At 45.8% G+C, this 16,275-nt stretch overlaps 1 protein-coding gene across 9 annotated transcripts in view; it reads right to left on the reverse strand.

Moving 5' to 3' along the window:
- USP35 (ubiquitin specific peptidase 35) overlaps positions 1–16,275 on the reverse strand; it is a 41,331-nt gene that overhangs the window by 21,268 nt on the left and 3,788 nt on the right. For 3 of the 9 annotated variants that reach the window (XM_009672618.2, XM_068930652.1, XM_009672617.2), the window contains exons 2-3: positions 2,171–2,867; positions 927–1,062 (exon numbers count right to left, since the gene is read on the reverse strand). In XM_009672618.2, coding sequence (XP_009670913.2) covers positions 927–1,062; positions 2,171–2,852 — 818 coding nt within the window. In that variant the 5' untranslated portion in view covers positions 2,853–2,867. Of the gene's footprint in view, positions 1–926; positions 1,063–2,170; positions 2,868–4,422; positions 6,834–10,203; positions 10,313–12,838; positions 16,266–16,275 lie in introns of those variants that run through there. The other 6 variants (XM_068930649.1, XM_068930651.1, XM_068930650.1 and 3 more) reach the window with 6 other exon arrangements.

The raw sequence follows: 16,275 nt of genomic DNA on the forward strand, positions 1-16,275 counted from the left end.
CAAACCCTGGAATAGAAAGGGGAGAAAGGAGATTTTTCACAGTGAGAGCAAGACAGACCCCGCTCCCTTGGGTTAAGTACCTGCAAACATCACTCACTTAAACAGCAGACCTCTGAGGAAAGCATAGGATGAAGATATTTTTAAGGAAGCTTGACTGAGGCATCTGGAGCACAGACGAGCTGTAGAACTTGGACACACACGTGCAAGAAAGATCTGGTGATCCCAAAGAGGGCACTGGCCCTGGGAGGACTAAGTCTAGTATGTTAGATAGTATTTCATCCACCACCTCCTCATCATGCCTTGATGTCTCCATTGACTCTGCCTGCACAGAAGGCAGTGATAAACATTGGATGGCACCGAGACCTGGACCAGCAGCACCACATTCATCTGACAAAGGTCAAGGTGGGATCATTCAAGCAGTTGGGCACACCTCCTTCGCCACTGAGAAACTCCCAGCAGCTGGAGATGCACGGGCCAAGATTTTTAGCTGTGACTGGTCATTTAGGATGATGTCCCTCTGAAGGGAGTCAGGGGATCCACCTGAAATTCTTTAAAGGAGATTTTGTGAGCAAAAGGCCCTCCACAGTTTCCATGAAAAAATCAAATCTATTTCAAATGTCTTATGTTTGGCATCTCCTAGCACTACTTATTTCTAAGAAAAAAAGAAATCAAACAAATAAAATAACACAAAACATCTTTAATCTAGTTCTGTAGGCCCTAAGGATCAGAAGAAAGGGTCTAGGAATCCCCTTTCCCCCATACTTCACAAGGTACCACCAACCAAACTTGCTTTTGCTGCACAACTGCAGTACCGGGATAAAATTGCTGTGAGGAATTGAGTGCAGCTTTTGGGTAGGTTTTCCTCTGGACTGAAAACAACCATGTGAGAACCTTCCCAGGATGTTCGCTTATGCAGTCTCTCCTACCTACTGATGGCCGTCATCATTTGCACATCAGTGATGCTGTCATCATTGGTTAGGTTTCTTATCACACCATCCATAAGCTCCAGAGGGACAAACTGGACCACGCTGGCCAAGGCATTTGATGGCGCTTCCTGCTCCTCTGTAAGATATGGACAAGAGCCAGCAATAAAGATGTTAATCGCCAGGGAATCCAGGCACATGCGGTCATTTCTCGGCTCTAAAAGCCGAATCATTTCTGGCTCCATTAACGGAATAGAGCATAAACGAGCTGAGCAGTGGAGTCCACACTTAGCTGTGCTAGGAGGACAATTCCCAGAATCGCAGTGTGGCACATAACAAGGTTGGGTCATAGCGGACAGGCTGTTGCATCAAGTCATACACAGCCCAAAGGAAGGCAGGGATCACCCACTGCCTGGGTCCCCTGCCCAAATTCCCTCCATGTGCTCACTTTATACTGACTACTGTAAATAATCACAGTAGGATGAGGATGCACATTTGGCTGCCCAGATCACGTTCCAAAGGATGAGGTTCTCAAAAAGAGGGCACTGAAATGCCCATCTCCTCATGGGGTTAGGAAGAGCTGAAACAGTAACTCACCTGCCTACAGAGAGTCCAGCCTTTTATGGCACTGGTACCTCTAAAAATCTTCTGAGACGCTCTATAATAATCTGAAGGCCCTAGAAGTTGGATAAACATCCTCTATCCTGTCCTAAGATATAACCACCCTTCAGAGAGATACTAGCCGTGGAATTTAGGGCTTTCTACCCCTAGATCCAGTGAGAAATAACTCCTTAGCTTTGCCCTTAGCCTCTAACATGGAGCAGGCTGAGAGGACCAGTGAAGTTAGCCAGCAGAGAGTGACACTTCCAAATGCTTTCAAGTCCCACTCTACCCCTACTGCAGATAAGAGGATGCTTTGCATTAAGCCCAGCTGATGCTGAAAAGTGCTGAGGACACAAACGTCCGTGTTGCACATATTTCAGCACAGTTAATAACTCCTGCTTATAGACTCTCCACGGTTTCATGGGGATATTGTCTTCTTAGCCTAAAAACCTGGACACTTTTGGGACCTTTGCTTATTATATTTCAGCAGTGGCTGCATTTCTATAACAGGTTAGGGAACTCTAGTTTATTATAGCTTATGGAATTATTGTAGCTCTGACGTGTCAGGACCATGTAAAATGTCAACCTGTCTTGTTCCTCATCAAAGCCAGCATTTACATTTGCACCTGTTAATTATTTTTTACCTGTCGATGAAATGATAGTGAATAGCTCCTTCAAAGAGGGCAGGATGGCTGAAGTCTGAGTCCTCCAGATCCTCTGCAGCAGACCGCTCACTTTGTTCACTTGCTCCAAAAACTCCATAATATCCTCTTCTCCTTCGGAGACGCACTGGAATTGCCCAATGCACCGTATCAGCTGCTGACAAAACAAGATCTGGTGCTTGCCCGCGGGAATGCACTGAGGATGCTGGGTTAAGAGTTTACTGATCTTAGCACACTGCTTGGGGCTGGGCCTCTCACAGACTTTCCGGAGCACTTCAATCCTTAGTAAGTTGAAAATGCTATTAGCTGATGGGCTTTCCAAGACAAACTGCAGTCCTAACTGGATATAATCTAGTACATAATGGCTTCTCTTTCCCAGAGGCCCATAGCCTTCCTGGAGGAGACTCAATAGGAAGCGGACATTGAAGAACTCCTCAAACTCCTCTGGGTGGTAGTGGCCGTAGACTTCCAAAACCTCTTTCCCGATCTCTCTTTTATACTTGGTGTCCCCAGTAAGATAAAGCTTGGTTGACAGCTCTAGCATGGACCAGCATTGTTCACTGTCCATGGGCTGCTTTGCTGCCTCAATGACGCGCCTCACAAGCCCTTGCTTCACATTGTTGGGGTATGAAGACATCACCACAGCTTCCAGTATCTTATCCATCTTTGCTCTCACCTGCTGAAAGAGAGAAAGAGTGCCAGGTTAGTTCAAGCAGGCTCTGATGTACTTTACAGCCCAGAAATGGTGACTGCCTGAGCTTTCCACTTCACAGCAACTGGACCACAGAGTTAACGGGGAGAGGAGAATAGGGAAAGGAGGATGCTGCTGGGAGAGCAAGAAGTCTGACCCTGCAACAGAGAAAAAGTATGAGCTCAAAACGAGGCCCATGACTCTCCCAGACTGTGTTCCCTTGCATGGTTTAGGAAACTAGGACTCTCCGGGCAATGAATGGGCATGGCTGGACAGCTAGCCCAGGCCACAGTCGGGTCAAAGACAGCATGGATGAAGCTGTCTTGTTTTGGGAAAGGGAGGAGACGAAAATTTGCCCTGATGGATGTGAACCACACAGGGCTACTTGCTTCCCCCATATGGTATAAAGCTAGCTCTTCATAACATACTGTCATTCTCCAGAGGGAAGGATGTTTGGATGTAAGGAAATGGAATGACCGGAGGTCCAATGAATTTCTAAGCAATTCCTGGGCAATGCCTTTTGGCTCATGAAAAAGCCCAGTACCACCAGAGCTGTGTGTTCAGAACTGTGGTGGAGGCCAGGCTGAACTTGGTATCAGGATGCTTCAGAAGTACCCTGAAGTCATCTCCATCTCTGCCAGATCGAGCGCCTGGAGAGCTCTGCAGAACAAGCCTCCAGAACCACCAAAGCCATTTCCTCCAGTTAGGACTGCCAGGCTCTAGACCCTAGGGTCAAAAGTTTCTAATGTGCTTAGAACTCTCTGCTTGTTTGTTCTGTTTAAAAATTAGGAAAAACTTTTTTATCATGAGAGTGGTCAAACACTGGAACAGGGGCCCAGGGTGGGAAAGGGGGGATCTCCATCCTTGGAGATATTAAAAACTGGACAGCACAAGACCCGGGGCAGCTCATTCTAATTGGACCTGATTCAAGCAGGAGGCCGGACTAGATGACTTCTGGAGGTCCCTTCCAATCTACATGACTCTGTGATTTCATGAATTTTAAATTAAGAGATCATAATTTTAAAGCATGGCATAGGCTGATAGAGACAACCTTCTCTGATCCAGAAATGCCCTTTACTACATACCTAGCATCTCCCACCGCTTACAGTCAGAGGCATTTCTCTGTTCTTGCTTAGAAACCTTCTACAATAGATCAACACTGCCGCTTCTCCACAGAGTCCACCAACTCTTTTCCTAGCCTTGGCCTGTCTTAGTAGAGGATTCAGCAGGTGCCTCCGTGGTATGGTTCTGATGTGTCTCTTCCCCAAACTAACCAAAATCATGCCCTCACATCTCTATTAATGGAAAGCACTGAAAAGAAGGAGAGGGCTCGTGTTGGGACAGGGGCTAGAAAGTGGAGCCATGTTGAAATGACATGTGAAAACTGACTTTGAGTCTACCCGCATTTTGAATGGACTCGGGGCATATGCCAGTAAGTGCCAGATGACTGAAGTAGGAGACCGCAATGTTCATGGAGTTTGATATGAACACAGACATGACAGAAGAAGCCGCAGAACATTCGAAGGAAAGAAGAGACCCCTACCATGACACGTTGAGGAGATGGAAGGAGCAATGCTGCTACCAGTTGCAAGGATGAAAAGGTGGAAAGCCAGGAAGTCCATTCTGGTCCTGACAGGGCTGACAAGATGATGAGCCATCCTCTGTGACAGCTGAGCACAATAAAAGAATGAGCACAGAAAGAGAAGCCAAAGAATCAGAGCTGGAGAGCCTCCTGGGACCAGCATAAAAATGATAAATCCTTGCGCCCTTTTCATTGAGGTATTCTGATGGATACAGACAACGTTGTCCTCTGTGATGCTTGACTGAGATTAAAGCCCCAAAACTGAAATGAATACACAAAAATGCAGAACTTCTTCAGATTAGTCACGTATTTGGGTATTTTTGTCTTGCAAGCAGTCAGCCAAATCCTTACACTTGATCCTAAGAAGGGATGAGTTCCCTCAGTTCCAGGGCTTCAGCAGCTCAGGATGGTGCTCCACATTTCATAAAATCCAATCTCCACAAGAGACAGCCTCCCATAGACCCACAGAGAGGGTCAACAGCGAATTATGGGACACACAGGGACAGACAGTGGAGTCAAGGTCTTCCACCGGTGTCTACTGGCTTCATTGTTCCCCAAAGGCAAAGATATTTCCAACGATTATCTTCATATTCAGGGAACAAGAGAAAAGCCCCAGGAAGCAGCCATGGGATTGCAGCCTCTGTCTGGGCAATAGCACAGAGTGCAGGGGAAGCATCTATTTAAAAGGATGCAACGCCTAAAAGGGCAGAGATGCAGTGAAAGGACAAGATTTCTGCTGCTTTCCCCTGCACACGCTGCATCCCAGGTGTGCAAAGGGACAAGTGCTTCCCAGGGTTCTCGTCCATTCTGCCCCTAACATAGTTTGGTAGGTCATGTCCCAGTTTGGTGAGGACTGGCTTCCAGCAGAGGGAAGCCACACACTCCCTTGGTACTATACTATGGAGCTATGGGTGTCCATGATAGACACCTATTCCCTTTCTTCAGCTCTCCTTGCTAAGGGCCTGGCAAGGCGGGTGGAAGTCGGCAGATTTGTGGTTGCTTCTGAGGCTGACCAGGAAGTTTCCACTGAGGGTAAAGTGTTTTGCTAGCTCCACATCCACTCTCAGGGCAGATATGTGGACCCCGGCTCTAACCAACACAAGGCCAAGGAGTTCTCCTATGAACTTTGCGGTTTCCTGTTCCCCAGAGGATCAGAGAGCATCATGTCAGGCCATGCACTGGGGAAAAATGTCAGGGTGACCGTTGGGTCACAGCCCCAGGGCTAAGCCTTCTTGGGCTGAGTCGCAAGGCCCTCTTAGCTGTCACACAGTCACGTGGCTAGTTCACAGCTCTGGAGCTTACTGCACAAAAGCCAACTGCTCAGCAGATAGAAGGGTTCACACGCAAGTTGTGTCTGGTACAAGGTTAGAGATCCTGGAAGAGGGAAGGAAAACACTGTACTACACCAGAAATGGGTGAACACACAACCTCCCTCATAAGAGCTGAGAGTCTTGTGCCTATGATGTGAGGCTGCACCCGCTTGCCCCTGTGTGCAGCAAGGGGCGATGGGGGTGTAAGTAATTTGGATAAAAAGAGAGAGGCTCAGGCTGATGGAGGCATAGGGGCTATTTGACACATCACTCCTTCCAGCTAGGAGAGCCACTTGAGAGTTTAAAAGCCTTGAAGAAAAAAAAATATCACACTTAAGATAATTGGGAAGTGATGGAGGCAGAATTCCCGCTGGAATGTGAAATAAAAGATGGATAAGAAAGAAAGATGGACAAGAAAGAAAAAAAAACCTTTAAAAGAAGAGCCAGTAGTCTGATGTTTGCAGATCCAGGCTACCCAAGTACGCAGTAAATGTAACAGAGATACCAGAGCAAGCAGGATAAGTCAGAGCAAATCATGTAAACAGGGAATCATTTGAGTGAAAAGTCTGGGATTCGAACAACCACAGTCAGTTGCAAAAAATCTGCCTCGCTTGTGGTCCACTTCTCCTGAAGCCAGTGAAGTCCTATGTGAACACCCAACTGGGGCTAAGGCTGCACACTGATATCTGGAGAGGAAGGACGTCTAGCTCCTCCACGAGTAATAAACTCATTTAGAAATGTATCTCTTTCCCACTACTATGGAAAGAAATGTTTGGATATCTAAAAATATTCAGCTCAGCTTCACTTTCAGTTCTTCAGCTCCTTCCTTCGCTGGTTCCCCAGGCTCCCAGTCTCAGATGTGGCAGGGGGTATGCATTTGACATTTACACCATGCTGCTGCCATCCCAGCTTGACTGGAGGGAGCGATGCAGTCTTGGCTGCCCCCCAGGGACCTGCCGCATTTGTATGCTATACCATCAGACCGAGAGGGAAGAGACAGACTGCAGAGTCAGGCAAAGCTTGCCATTCGTCACTGCCCGAATTTGCCAGCAGTACAGGGTTACAGGAGAGGCTGCTAGAAAGAAAAAAAAAAAGAGGATTTCCCTGGAACAGCTCAGAACATTTAGGTCACATTTATTGCCACGGGCCTGGTGGACAACTGCACAAGAAACCCCATTATAAAGAGTGATAAAATCAGCCAGCCAGGATTTCTTAAAACTTATTGCAGAGAATGAACGTATAAAGGCTCACCACAACAGGTCCTCCTCGTGCCAGGTGTTGCACAAATACATAGCAGGAGACTATCACTTGCTGTCTATAGTCTAAAACAATCCATGGGAGAGGGAAAAGGAAGACATGTATCATCTTGACTACCCAAATGAGGAACCAAGGCAGGACAGATTCATCCACGCTCAAGTGGAATTTTCTCAAGGAAAAAAGACACATGACATATACCCCAAGTACCCTGGGAGAGAGCTCAGCGGGAACAGAGTTAGGTGATGTTACATGACATTTCCATCTCTAAGCTGCTCACCCCAAGGAAAAATACTACAGAGTAACAGATGCGACCGTTCCCAATCTTGCTGATGAAGGCATCTATGATCATGGTTACCTCTCTGCACTGCCCTGTGGTTTTCACAGATGACATCCAGAAGAGACCTCAGAGGATGCCATCGAGAGACCAGCCCATCCCTGGGGCCTGTATCAGAGTCAGAGGGCGTCTTCTCTAAAGGTAGAGAGCTGCCTGCTATTGGAAAAAACCCAGGCCAAATATAAACATAAAGTTCTGGCTCCCAGCTTCTTGGCTAACAAGTCCTTCCACTCAATCAAACATCACCTCTCCCCACCATTGCCTCCCCCACGGTCTCATCTGATGAAGAAAGCACGGTATACACATGGCCACAGCCCTCTTGAGCGATGACAGCAGCCTACAGTGCAATGGTTGTCCAGGCACCATCTTGGCCTTTCTGTCCCTTATCTGTTGACTCATATGGTCCTCTGCTAGTGTGCTGTATTTATTTTTCCCCTACAAGCACCATTCCTGCCTTCCCTGCATGGAAACCAAGATATGGCAGAGCAAATGCATTTTATCATTATTTCCTTTGGATTTAAGATACGGCCAGGACTGTCAAGGAAACAGCCTGCATTAGATTGGTAATAAATGAGGACAAGGCAAGAGGAAAGCATAAAAGCAGTTAACAGGTAATGTCTTTTCACTTCAAACGGAAGGTACCACAGTGACAGAGACAGTAAAGGTTAAACCTGGTTTAGAGAGCAGAATAGACGTGCAGGACTAGAAACCGGAAGGAACAGTTGTCCCAGCTGTAACTCACTGGTTACTTGGGTCATACTGAGCAAGACTGGCACTGCAGTTGAGCTTGTACCCTGCGTTTCTCCTCTCTCCAGCTTCACATCCCGACTCCCTGCTGCCTTGGGCATCTGGTAGACCAACAAGGGACAAGAAGGAGGCAGGAGGAGCCTGCCTATGTCTAGCCTTTACTCACTCACTTCCCTGGAGTGCTCCATGCTGAGCCTGGCACAGCAATGTGGAAACACTACACAGGCAAGCTGGTCAAAAAACTACTGTAAACCTTTTTAGACCTAACCCCATAAATCACTGTGGTCCACAGACCGCTGGTACACACAGTGTTAGGTAGCCTTGCCACCCTTTTAGGGGAGTGATGGTTGCCCAGTGCTGTCCACACTGCAACTGATACTTTTATCTGCTTTTAACTTTGCCAGACTTCACCTAAATTTTCCAGGTAAAGAGTCTGCTTCAGGCTGAACGTTGAGAAAGAGCTGCAGCTCCTAAAATGGCTTAGTTACTCGTCAGGTTGATCCCAGAAGGGAACGGGATGGGTCACTCCAGCCCTGTTGTTTGGAGTGCAGCGAGGTCTGGTCTGAGATAACGCAGAGAAGGGCAAGGCTGAAACAAGGCTCCCTTGATAGTTGATAGAGGCAGACAAGTCCCAGTGGAGAGTATCTAGTGACTGCAGAGGAATACCAGCTTTCTCATGAGCACATTGACATGAGGACCTTAAAGATAAGTAAGGAGAACCAGATGAGTTGACCTTGTAGTGGAGATTGTAGTATCTCCTCACTGAAGGAGGACTTTGTAGCACAAGGCTGGACTTTTAAGTAACACCCTCCCCACCAACGCTTCTCTGACTACCCCGGTGCTAGCAGGAGGGGATAAACAAGCCCAGGGTACACCATGCCGCTGCCTAAGCAAGGGCCAGACAAAGCCAGGATGGACGATGCCAGCTCTCAGACAGGACATAGAAAGCAGAGATGGAGCGGGAATGGCTGGAAGAGACAAACGGCAGAGAGGAAGCACCGACCAAGAGACTGTGGAATCCAGGGAGGAAAAAGGCAGTGATGCCTGTTGATCCACTCCAGACAAAATAGTTTGAAAAAGTAGCTTTTCTGGCCAGGAGCCCGCCTGGCTGATTTCTCAGTTCTTCCCTTTGTCAGCTGAGACAATACCACTTCAGTTCTCAAGGGCTTAACTGAACGGGGCTTTGCAGAAGCCAAGGAAAGTCTAAAAAGGACGCATGTGTGATGCATGTATAATACACATTCCAATCTTAAAAAAAAAGAAAGAGCACTTAGGTTGCAGAAAGTTAGGAGGTAAGATGGTTAATTCAATCCAAACACAGCTCTAGATGCTTTTAGAGAGGTATTATTTAAATGACTGCATATTAGCTTTTTTTCCAGGACCTGCCTGGAGAATGAATCAGGGTTTGCAGTGAAGCAGACTGTTGTCTGGAAGATTGCTGTCTCATTTGTCATAAATAACCCAGGGAACTGCAGGAGAGAGGACAGTTTCAGTCCTGGGCAGCTGAACGTTGCCCTGGAGAACTGGATTCTGCTCCTGCCTCTGCCACAAAGCTCCTGCGAGCTTCAGGCCAAGTTACAGAAATAAAAACCTTTTCACGGGTGGCTGTTTGCTGTTGGCCCTTCTTTTTCCAGGTGCCCCAGCTGGAGACCCGGAGGCCCAGTTTACAGAAAAGCTAACCATTCAAGGTTTTTAGGACAAAACAGCTCCTCGTTCTCAGGGTGTTAAACTCTGGATGCCCAACTTGTGCTGCCTGCGGCTTTAGTCTGAACTCCCATTCACGGAATACAAATTTGGATAAAATGAATGGGTCTCCACTGCTATCAGTACAAGAGGTCTAGGGATCCCTGATCATCCAAAGGAACTGCATAACTGCTGTTTCACCTCCCGACTGCTTGAACTACTCCACCTACCTCTCTCCAAGACAGCCTCCCACAGGAATGGGCTAACCCTGGGCAACGTAAATCCAAGCTAGTCAGTGTCACTTCGACTTGGGGTCCCTTGTTGCCTTCTCTTTAGCAGAATAGCACAGAGGGTCTCACACTAAGTACTCAGAGAATCAGAAGCAGTGCTCTTGAAGTGGGACAATCTTACCAGTTCTGCACTTCATCTTCCTTGCAGACAATAATAACTCAGCAACGCTGGGAGGATCAGCTCATTCCTGCTCGCCAAGAAAAATGAGTTCCTGGAGCACAGGAAAATGCTGTAGAAGTTCAAAGTGTTAATTATTAGTTTGAAGAGCAGCTTTGAGGTTCCCATCTGTTACGTGGCTCACCCAAAAGAGAAAGTACGTACAATGAGCAATGCAGTGGGGGAAAAAAAAAAAAAACCCTGCGAACTGGTAAAGCTGTTCTGCTCCCTGAGCAGAAGCAACATGGATAAAATCACAGAATCAGGAGGGAAGGGGCCTCAGGAGGTTTCTAGCCCAGGCCCTGCACAAAGTAGGGTCAACACTGAAGTCAACCCAAGCTGCTCAGGGCTTTGTCCATTCAGGTCTTGAAAATGTCCCAGGATGGAAACTGCGCAGATGCTCTGGGAAAGCTGTTTCAGCTTAATTATCTCATAGTGGGAAGCTTTTCCTTATATCCAGTAGGAAGCTCTTGTTTCAATTTTTGTCTGTTTTCTCTCATTCTCCCGCCATGCAGTGCTGTAAAGACTGAGTCTCCATCTTCTTGACAACCTCCTTGTAGACATTAGGGGGCTGCTATTAGGTTCCCACTTGGACTTCTCTTCCTCAGGCTGAACAAGCCCCATACCCTCAGTTTCACCTCACGTGGCAAGTGCTCAAGGCCACTGGCCATCTTGGTGGCCCTCTGCTGAGCTTGCTCCTGCTGATCAACGTCTTTCTTGTACTGGGGGGCCCAAAACTGGACACCGTTCTAGATGTTGTCTCATGAACTATGAATGATGAGGGGAATAAGCACTTCCCCTTCATCTATTGGCTCTGCTCCTGTTTATACAGCCCAGGATGCTATTGGCCTTCTTCACTGTGAGGGCACGCTGCTGCCTAGTGTTTAGCCTACTGCCCTCCCAGGAGGGCCTTTTCAGCAGAGCTGCTCTCCAACCAGTCAGTCCTCAGCCTTTACCTGTGCAAGGGGTTAGTCCATCCCAGGTAAGTCCAGCCTGGGTGCAAGACTTTGCATTTGTCCTTGTTGAATTCCACGAGGTTCTTCTCAGCCCCAACCTGTCCAGGTCCCTCTGTATTACAGCCATGCCCTTAAGCATATAGCCTGTTGCCCCAAGTTTGGTCCACGTCATTGATGAAAATACTAATCAGGAGAGGTCCCACGACAGAGCCCTGAGAAACTCCACTTGTAACTGGCTCCCAGATAGAGCACAAACCACTAACTACTGCCCTTTAAGCCCAACAATCCAGCCAGTTTCCACCAGTCTTCTAGTCCACCCATCTAGACTGCAGGTCCCATCTTTAATACAAGGATGCTTTGGTACATCGTGTGAAAAGCCTTACTAAAGTCAAAGTAGACAGCATCCCCTACTCTCCCCTCATCCACAGATCTATCGTTCCATCATTGAAGGCAATAAGGTAGGTCAAGCATGATTTACCCTTGATTTCCTATGGTTATTCCCAATCACCTTCTTCTCTTTCATGTGCCCAAAAACAGCTTCCAAGAGGATGTGCTCTACAATTTTCCCAAGGACCAAAGTGAGGCTGACAAGATTGCAGTTCCCCAGACCATCCTTCCTGATCTTTTGAAGATGTGCTAGAGAAGATGTGCTTCAGAAGAGGGAGGTTTGTCTTTGTATCCCACATTTGTCGTGCATTAATACACTCAGACCTACAAAAGTGTCCTGAGGACACTCTCCATACCACCTGGGAGACCAGTGAGAATTAATGGCATTCAATACCACATATCTCAGTCTTGCATTCACAACTATACACAGTGGTCCACTACGCTTTATCCCACGCTTCCCCCTTAAAATAAAAAGAACACTGTAAAGGAGAACAGTCCTAGCTCCAAACTTAAATTCCATCTAAAGCCACAAAGAAAAGGAAGAATGTCACCAACATCTGTGACAGACATTGTTTACCATAAGATGTATCCCTCCAAGTTACAGCTACACAGTCATGCTCTAATAACCACAGGGTTAAACAGAATATAAGCAAATAGTGACATCGGTCAGCTTAGCTTCAGTCTCCAAATTGAGTAAAGTGCAAAAAACAAACAAAAGATCTTAGGATGAAAAGTCACCTTGGCCTTTGAGTCCAACCTTAACAATTTGAACTGATCAGTGGTGTCCTTTTAATATATCTTTCTCCTGATAATGCTTTTCCTTTAATAAGGATTCATTTCAATTGCAAACTATCCAATTACTTCTAAATCAATTCATTCCACTATCCCTGCCAGCAGCAGATTTCCAATAAAAGGCTCCTTAGTACATTTTGCAGAATCGAGTATCAGCTCCCACACCCCAGACCTTACAGAGATGTGAAAAAGACAGATCTGAGATGTCCCTTATCTTTAGGAAATCCTGGTAATAAAATCAGCACGTTTCCTAGAATGGCATCCAGATTGCTTCATGCTGTATAGTTTGACAAATATCATTAGTAAAGGAAAAAAATCCCATCTTATAAATATAAATTGATGAATAAAGCAGTGTCCTCCTCACTTAAATAAATAAAAGAAAAACAAAAAAAAGAAAAAAGAAGAAATCATGATCTACTTCCCTGAATTCTCTGGTGGTCTAGGAGCACAGAAATGAGACTCACCTTTTATTGTCCTTAACTCCTGCTCAAATTGCCTCTTTGATGTCAGCCAAGACTTTACTGTTATTCCTGATGCATAGCTAGATGATAGCTAGACAATTAGGGCTCAATCCTGCAAGATGCTGAGCTGCTGCAGGGTGGAACTGAGAGCACACAGCAGCCTGCTAGAGCACAAAATACTGCACAACAGAGTCTTCCCTCTGTAAAATTTTCCATGTCTCTATATATGACTTCTTAAAAGAAACAGCCCCCGCTGGTCACAAACCTTTTTAGGTCTTTTTTCCAGGAATATCATAGTAATTAAGCATGTCCTAATGCATTTTTGCAGGGAAAAATGCAAATGCAAAGGGGATTTTAAATTTGATCCCAAGTATCTGCCTGTTCATCCAGCCAAAGAGGAGAAACAACAGCATGCAACTCATCTGACTTACCATATCCAATTGATGATGCAGCCTGACTAGCCAGTATTACACAGTCGCAGAAAGTCGTTCTTATAACATCCCTACTTTTTTTTTTAATGGCTAAAAAAAAATTCTCAAAATAACTGTGAGGAAATTAAATTTCCCTACAGAGGTAAAAAAAAAAAAACCATCAAATAAAAGCTACTGCTCAGCTCTCATCAATGCTACTGTATCTCCTGCTTCTGCCTCCTCATCATCTGTAGTAATTTACAGGTTCAGTTATAGTCTTAATTTAGCTGTGATCTAGTTATTCTGACTAAATCACCTTAATTAATGTAAGCAATGCCATTCCAGGTCAATGATCTTCTGTATACACCTCAAGCACTGACATACCCATAACGTTGCAGTGCCTTTTCCTAGTCCTTTCAATAACACGTGTAATTGCTGCTTCCCTCTTCTTTCTTGATTATTTCACATCCAGTTTCTCATTATTCTCTAAAGCCTTAAACTCCCTTATTTATTACTTGCACTGTAATAACGCCTGGAGTCTTCAACTGAAATAGGACCCACCGCCCTACAAGCTATGTATATCTATAGGAATGTACCCAGAGGAACACATCTCACTCAAAAGAAAAGGCAGAAAAAGGATATCGCTCACCCCTTTTTAGTATTAGTCTATCAAGGCACATCTAGATTAAGCCATTTGCTCAAGGAGACACAATAGGTTGTGGCAGATCCAGCAACTAAACACATACTGCTACTCTTGTCTCAGTCTCCAAGCCCACAGATATATTAACTGCAATACCCCGCCTTGCTGCGCTTACTTGCGGTGCTATATTTAGCAGAGCTGCACCCAAATAAAGTGCCACAGCAGAGCACAGGCTTGGGTCCACTAGTATGAGATCCGAGCAGAAACTGAGAGTTAATAATTGTAGAAAAATCCAGTCAAATAACCCTTGCAGCAAGAAATGGAAGTGAGACTTTACCCATCTGCAGCCATAAAAGGGAAAGATTGCCAGCACACAATCCTGGCCAAATTCTCTCATATAATTACAATCTGCCTTTCTCAATTCACCTTCTATTTTCAATGAGATAACATATTTTTCACTTCCTGTCCTAAACGACTTTTCAGTGACAGATTGCACTTGTGTTACACGACTCCTACTCGCTGGTTTTAATTAATTTTGGCTTGTAAGGCTCTTCCGTGTTTTCCTGTCCTCTGTTGCACCGAATCAGAAACTCCTGAGTTGCTCCTTACAGCCAGGAGTTGATGGAGATGCTGCTTTAGCCACAGGGAGTAGCTGATTTGGAGCAGGAGGTTGTCCCCACTGCCCACAGGACTGTCTACGCTGCCGGGCAACTTTCCGGCCGCTGCAGAGATTAAGGATTTGTTCTAGCATTATCACCCAATTGGCCCGTCAGCATTTGGCAGGGCTTTTCCGTACATCAGGAGTTCCACTTTGTGCACAGCACGTTTCTCTCCTGTGGCCTGCACACTTTTCCGAGCTACCTCAAAGGGGTCCGTAAAAAGTAACTAACCAAACTATGCCTATTTGCAATCCATCAGCCTAAATTTATTGTATAGGAGTCCGTACCTTTATTAAAATCTGCTGACGTTCTAGATCTGCAGACCACTACAAAGCCTTTTCCTTTCTTGGGCAATACCACGTATTTCACTATTCCTCTTTTCTCTAAAATACTACATATACTTTTCACTGCATAATACTAATCTATCAGCCATCCACAGGGGACTTACCGAGGCCTTGATTCACAGACAGCAGTGTAGGACTGATTGCCCCTACGCGAACATAGTTATCTTAGCTAACCTGCTCTCACATTTCTCCAGCACTGGTTCTTTGAAGCCTTGGTGCACACAAATCCTACGAGTCTTATCTCTTGTTTTGTATTTCTTGCTATCAGGAACTCTGTCATCAAATGAAAAAAGGCTTTGGCTAGATGTCAAAACAATCAGTGCAATAATGCCAAATAAAGCCCAAGGCCCTAACATTGTACCGTCTCTCTTTCTCTGGACAGATGACTCCTCCTCCCAGTTCAGTTCCTTCCCTCCAGGCATCAGATACATACATATCTCTCTAACACGTGTCAGTATCATTTTCTAAAAAAGCTCCTCAGAACCCTTGTTAGCATATTACGTATTGTTAGACACCATCAGCGCTAACACCAGCACCAACCATCCCAGTTGCTTTTTAACTTCTCTAATACGTGTGGCACCAGATGACCAAAAGCTTTGTCCTGCCTGCAGCAGACAAGGTTTTCCCGGGACAGTCTCTCCTCCTCACACCCCTAGATGAACACATCTTCTGTTTATTCCTCAGCAGCTTTTCTCCTTAGCCACAGATCTCAGCCAGGGCCGTGCTACGTTACTGCCCCAGAGGTTGATACTAGGAGAGCCTGGATCCCACTCTGACCTTCAGACCAATGCCCTTTTTATTATCATCCCCTGAGACTGTAAATACATCTACTCCGGAAGGCTTGTTGTTTTCTTGGAGATATTTATAGCACAAACATCACTCTTTCTTCAGATTCCTGTCTGCTTGTATCTGTGTATAGAAATAAAACCCGTGGATATAGCTCAATCAAAAAGCATGTCCTATTTACCAAAGCATACCAGACCAAGAACTGATGCTAACTGACACTGGCTGGGATTCATCAGACGTTGCCTAACTGCTTGGAGATGCAGAGATCTCCAGTGTTTTGATGGTGCCTTCAGAACAATGGGATACACCACTCATTTTAGACCTCAATTTCCTGCCATCCCACACACATTTGGCTTTGTATCAGCCAACGCAGAAAGCAGGAAGGCGAACGCAGACGATGGCAAACTTTACTGATTACGCCACAAGGTGTCCAAGGCATTTTGGAACCCACTTCCCAGGTGAAAAATTCAGCCTCTTGCTACACTCTTTTTGTTTGAGGTGTTAAGTTCTCAAAGCTTTTGAGAACCTTAAGAAAGCGGCAAATATATGACAGGCCAATCCCTGCTTTTATTCTTCAGCAATACCGCCAATGTCCAAGCCA

This window comes from Struthio camelus, chromosome 1 (assembly GCF_040807025.1).
Source record: "Struthio camelus isolate bStrCam1 chromosome 1, bStrCam1.hap1, whole genome shotgun sequence".
NCBI classification, from domain to species: domain Eukaryota; kingdom Metazoa; phylum Chordata; class Aves; order Struthioniformes; family Struthionidae; genus Struthio; species Struthio camelus.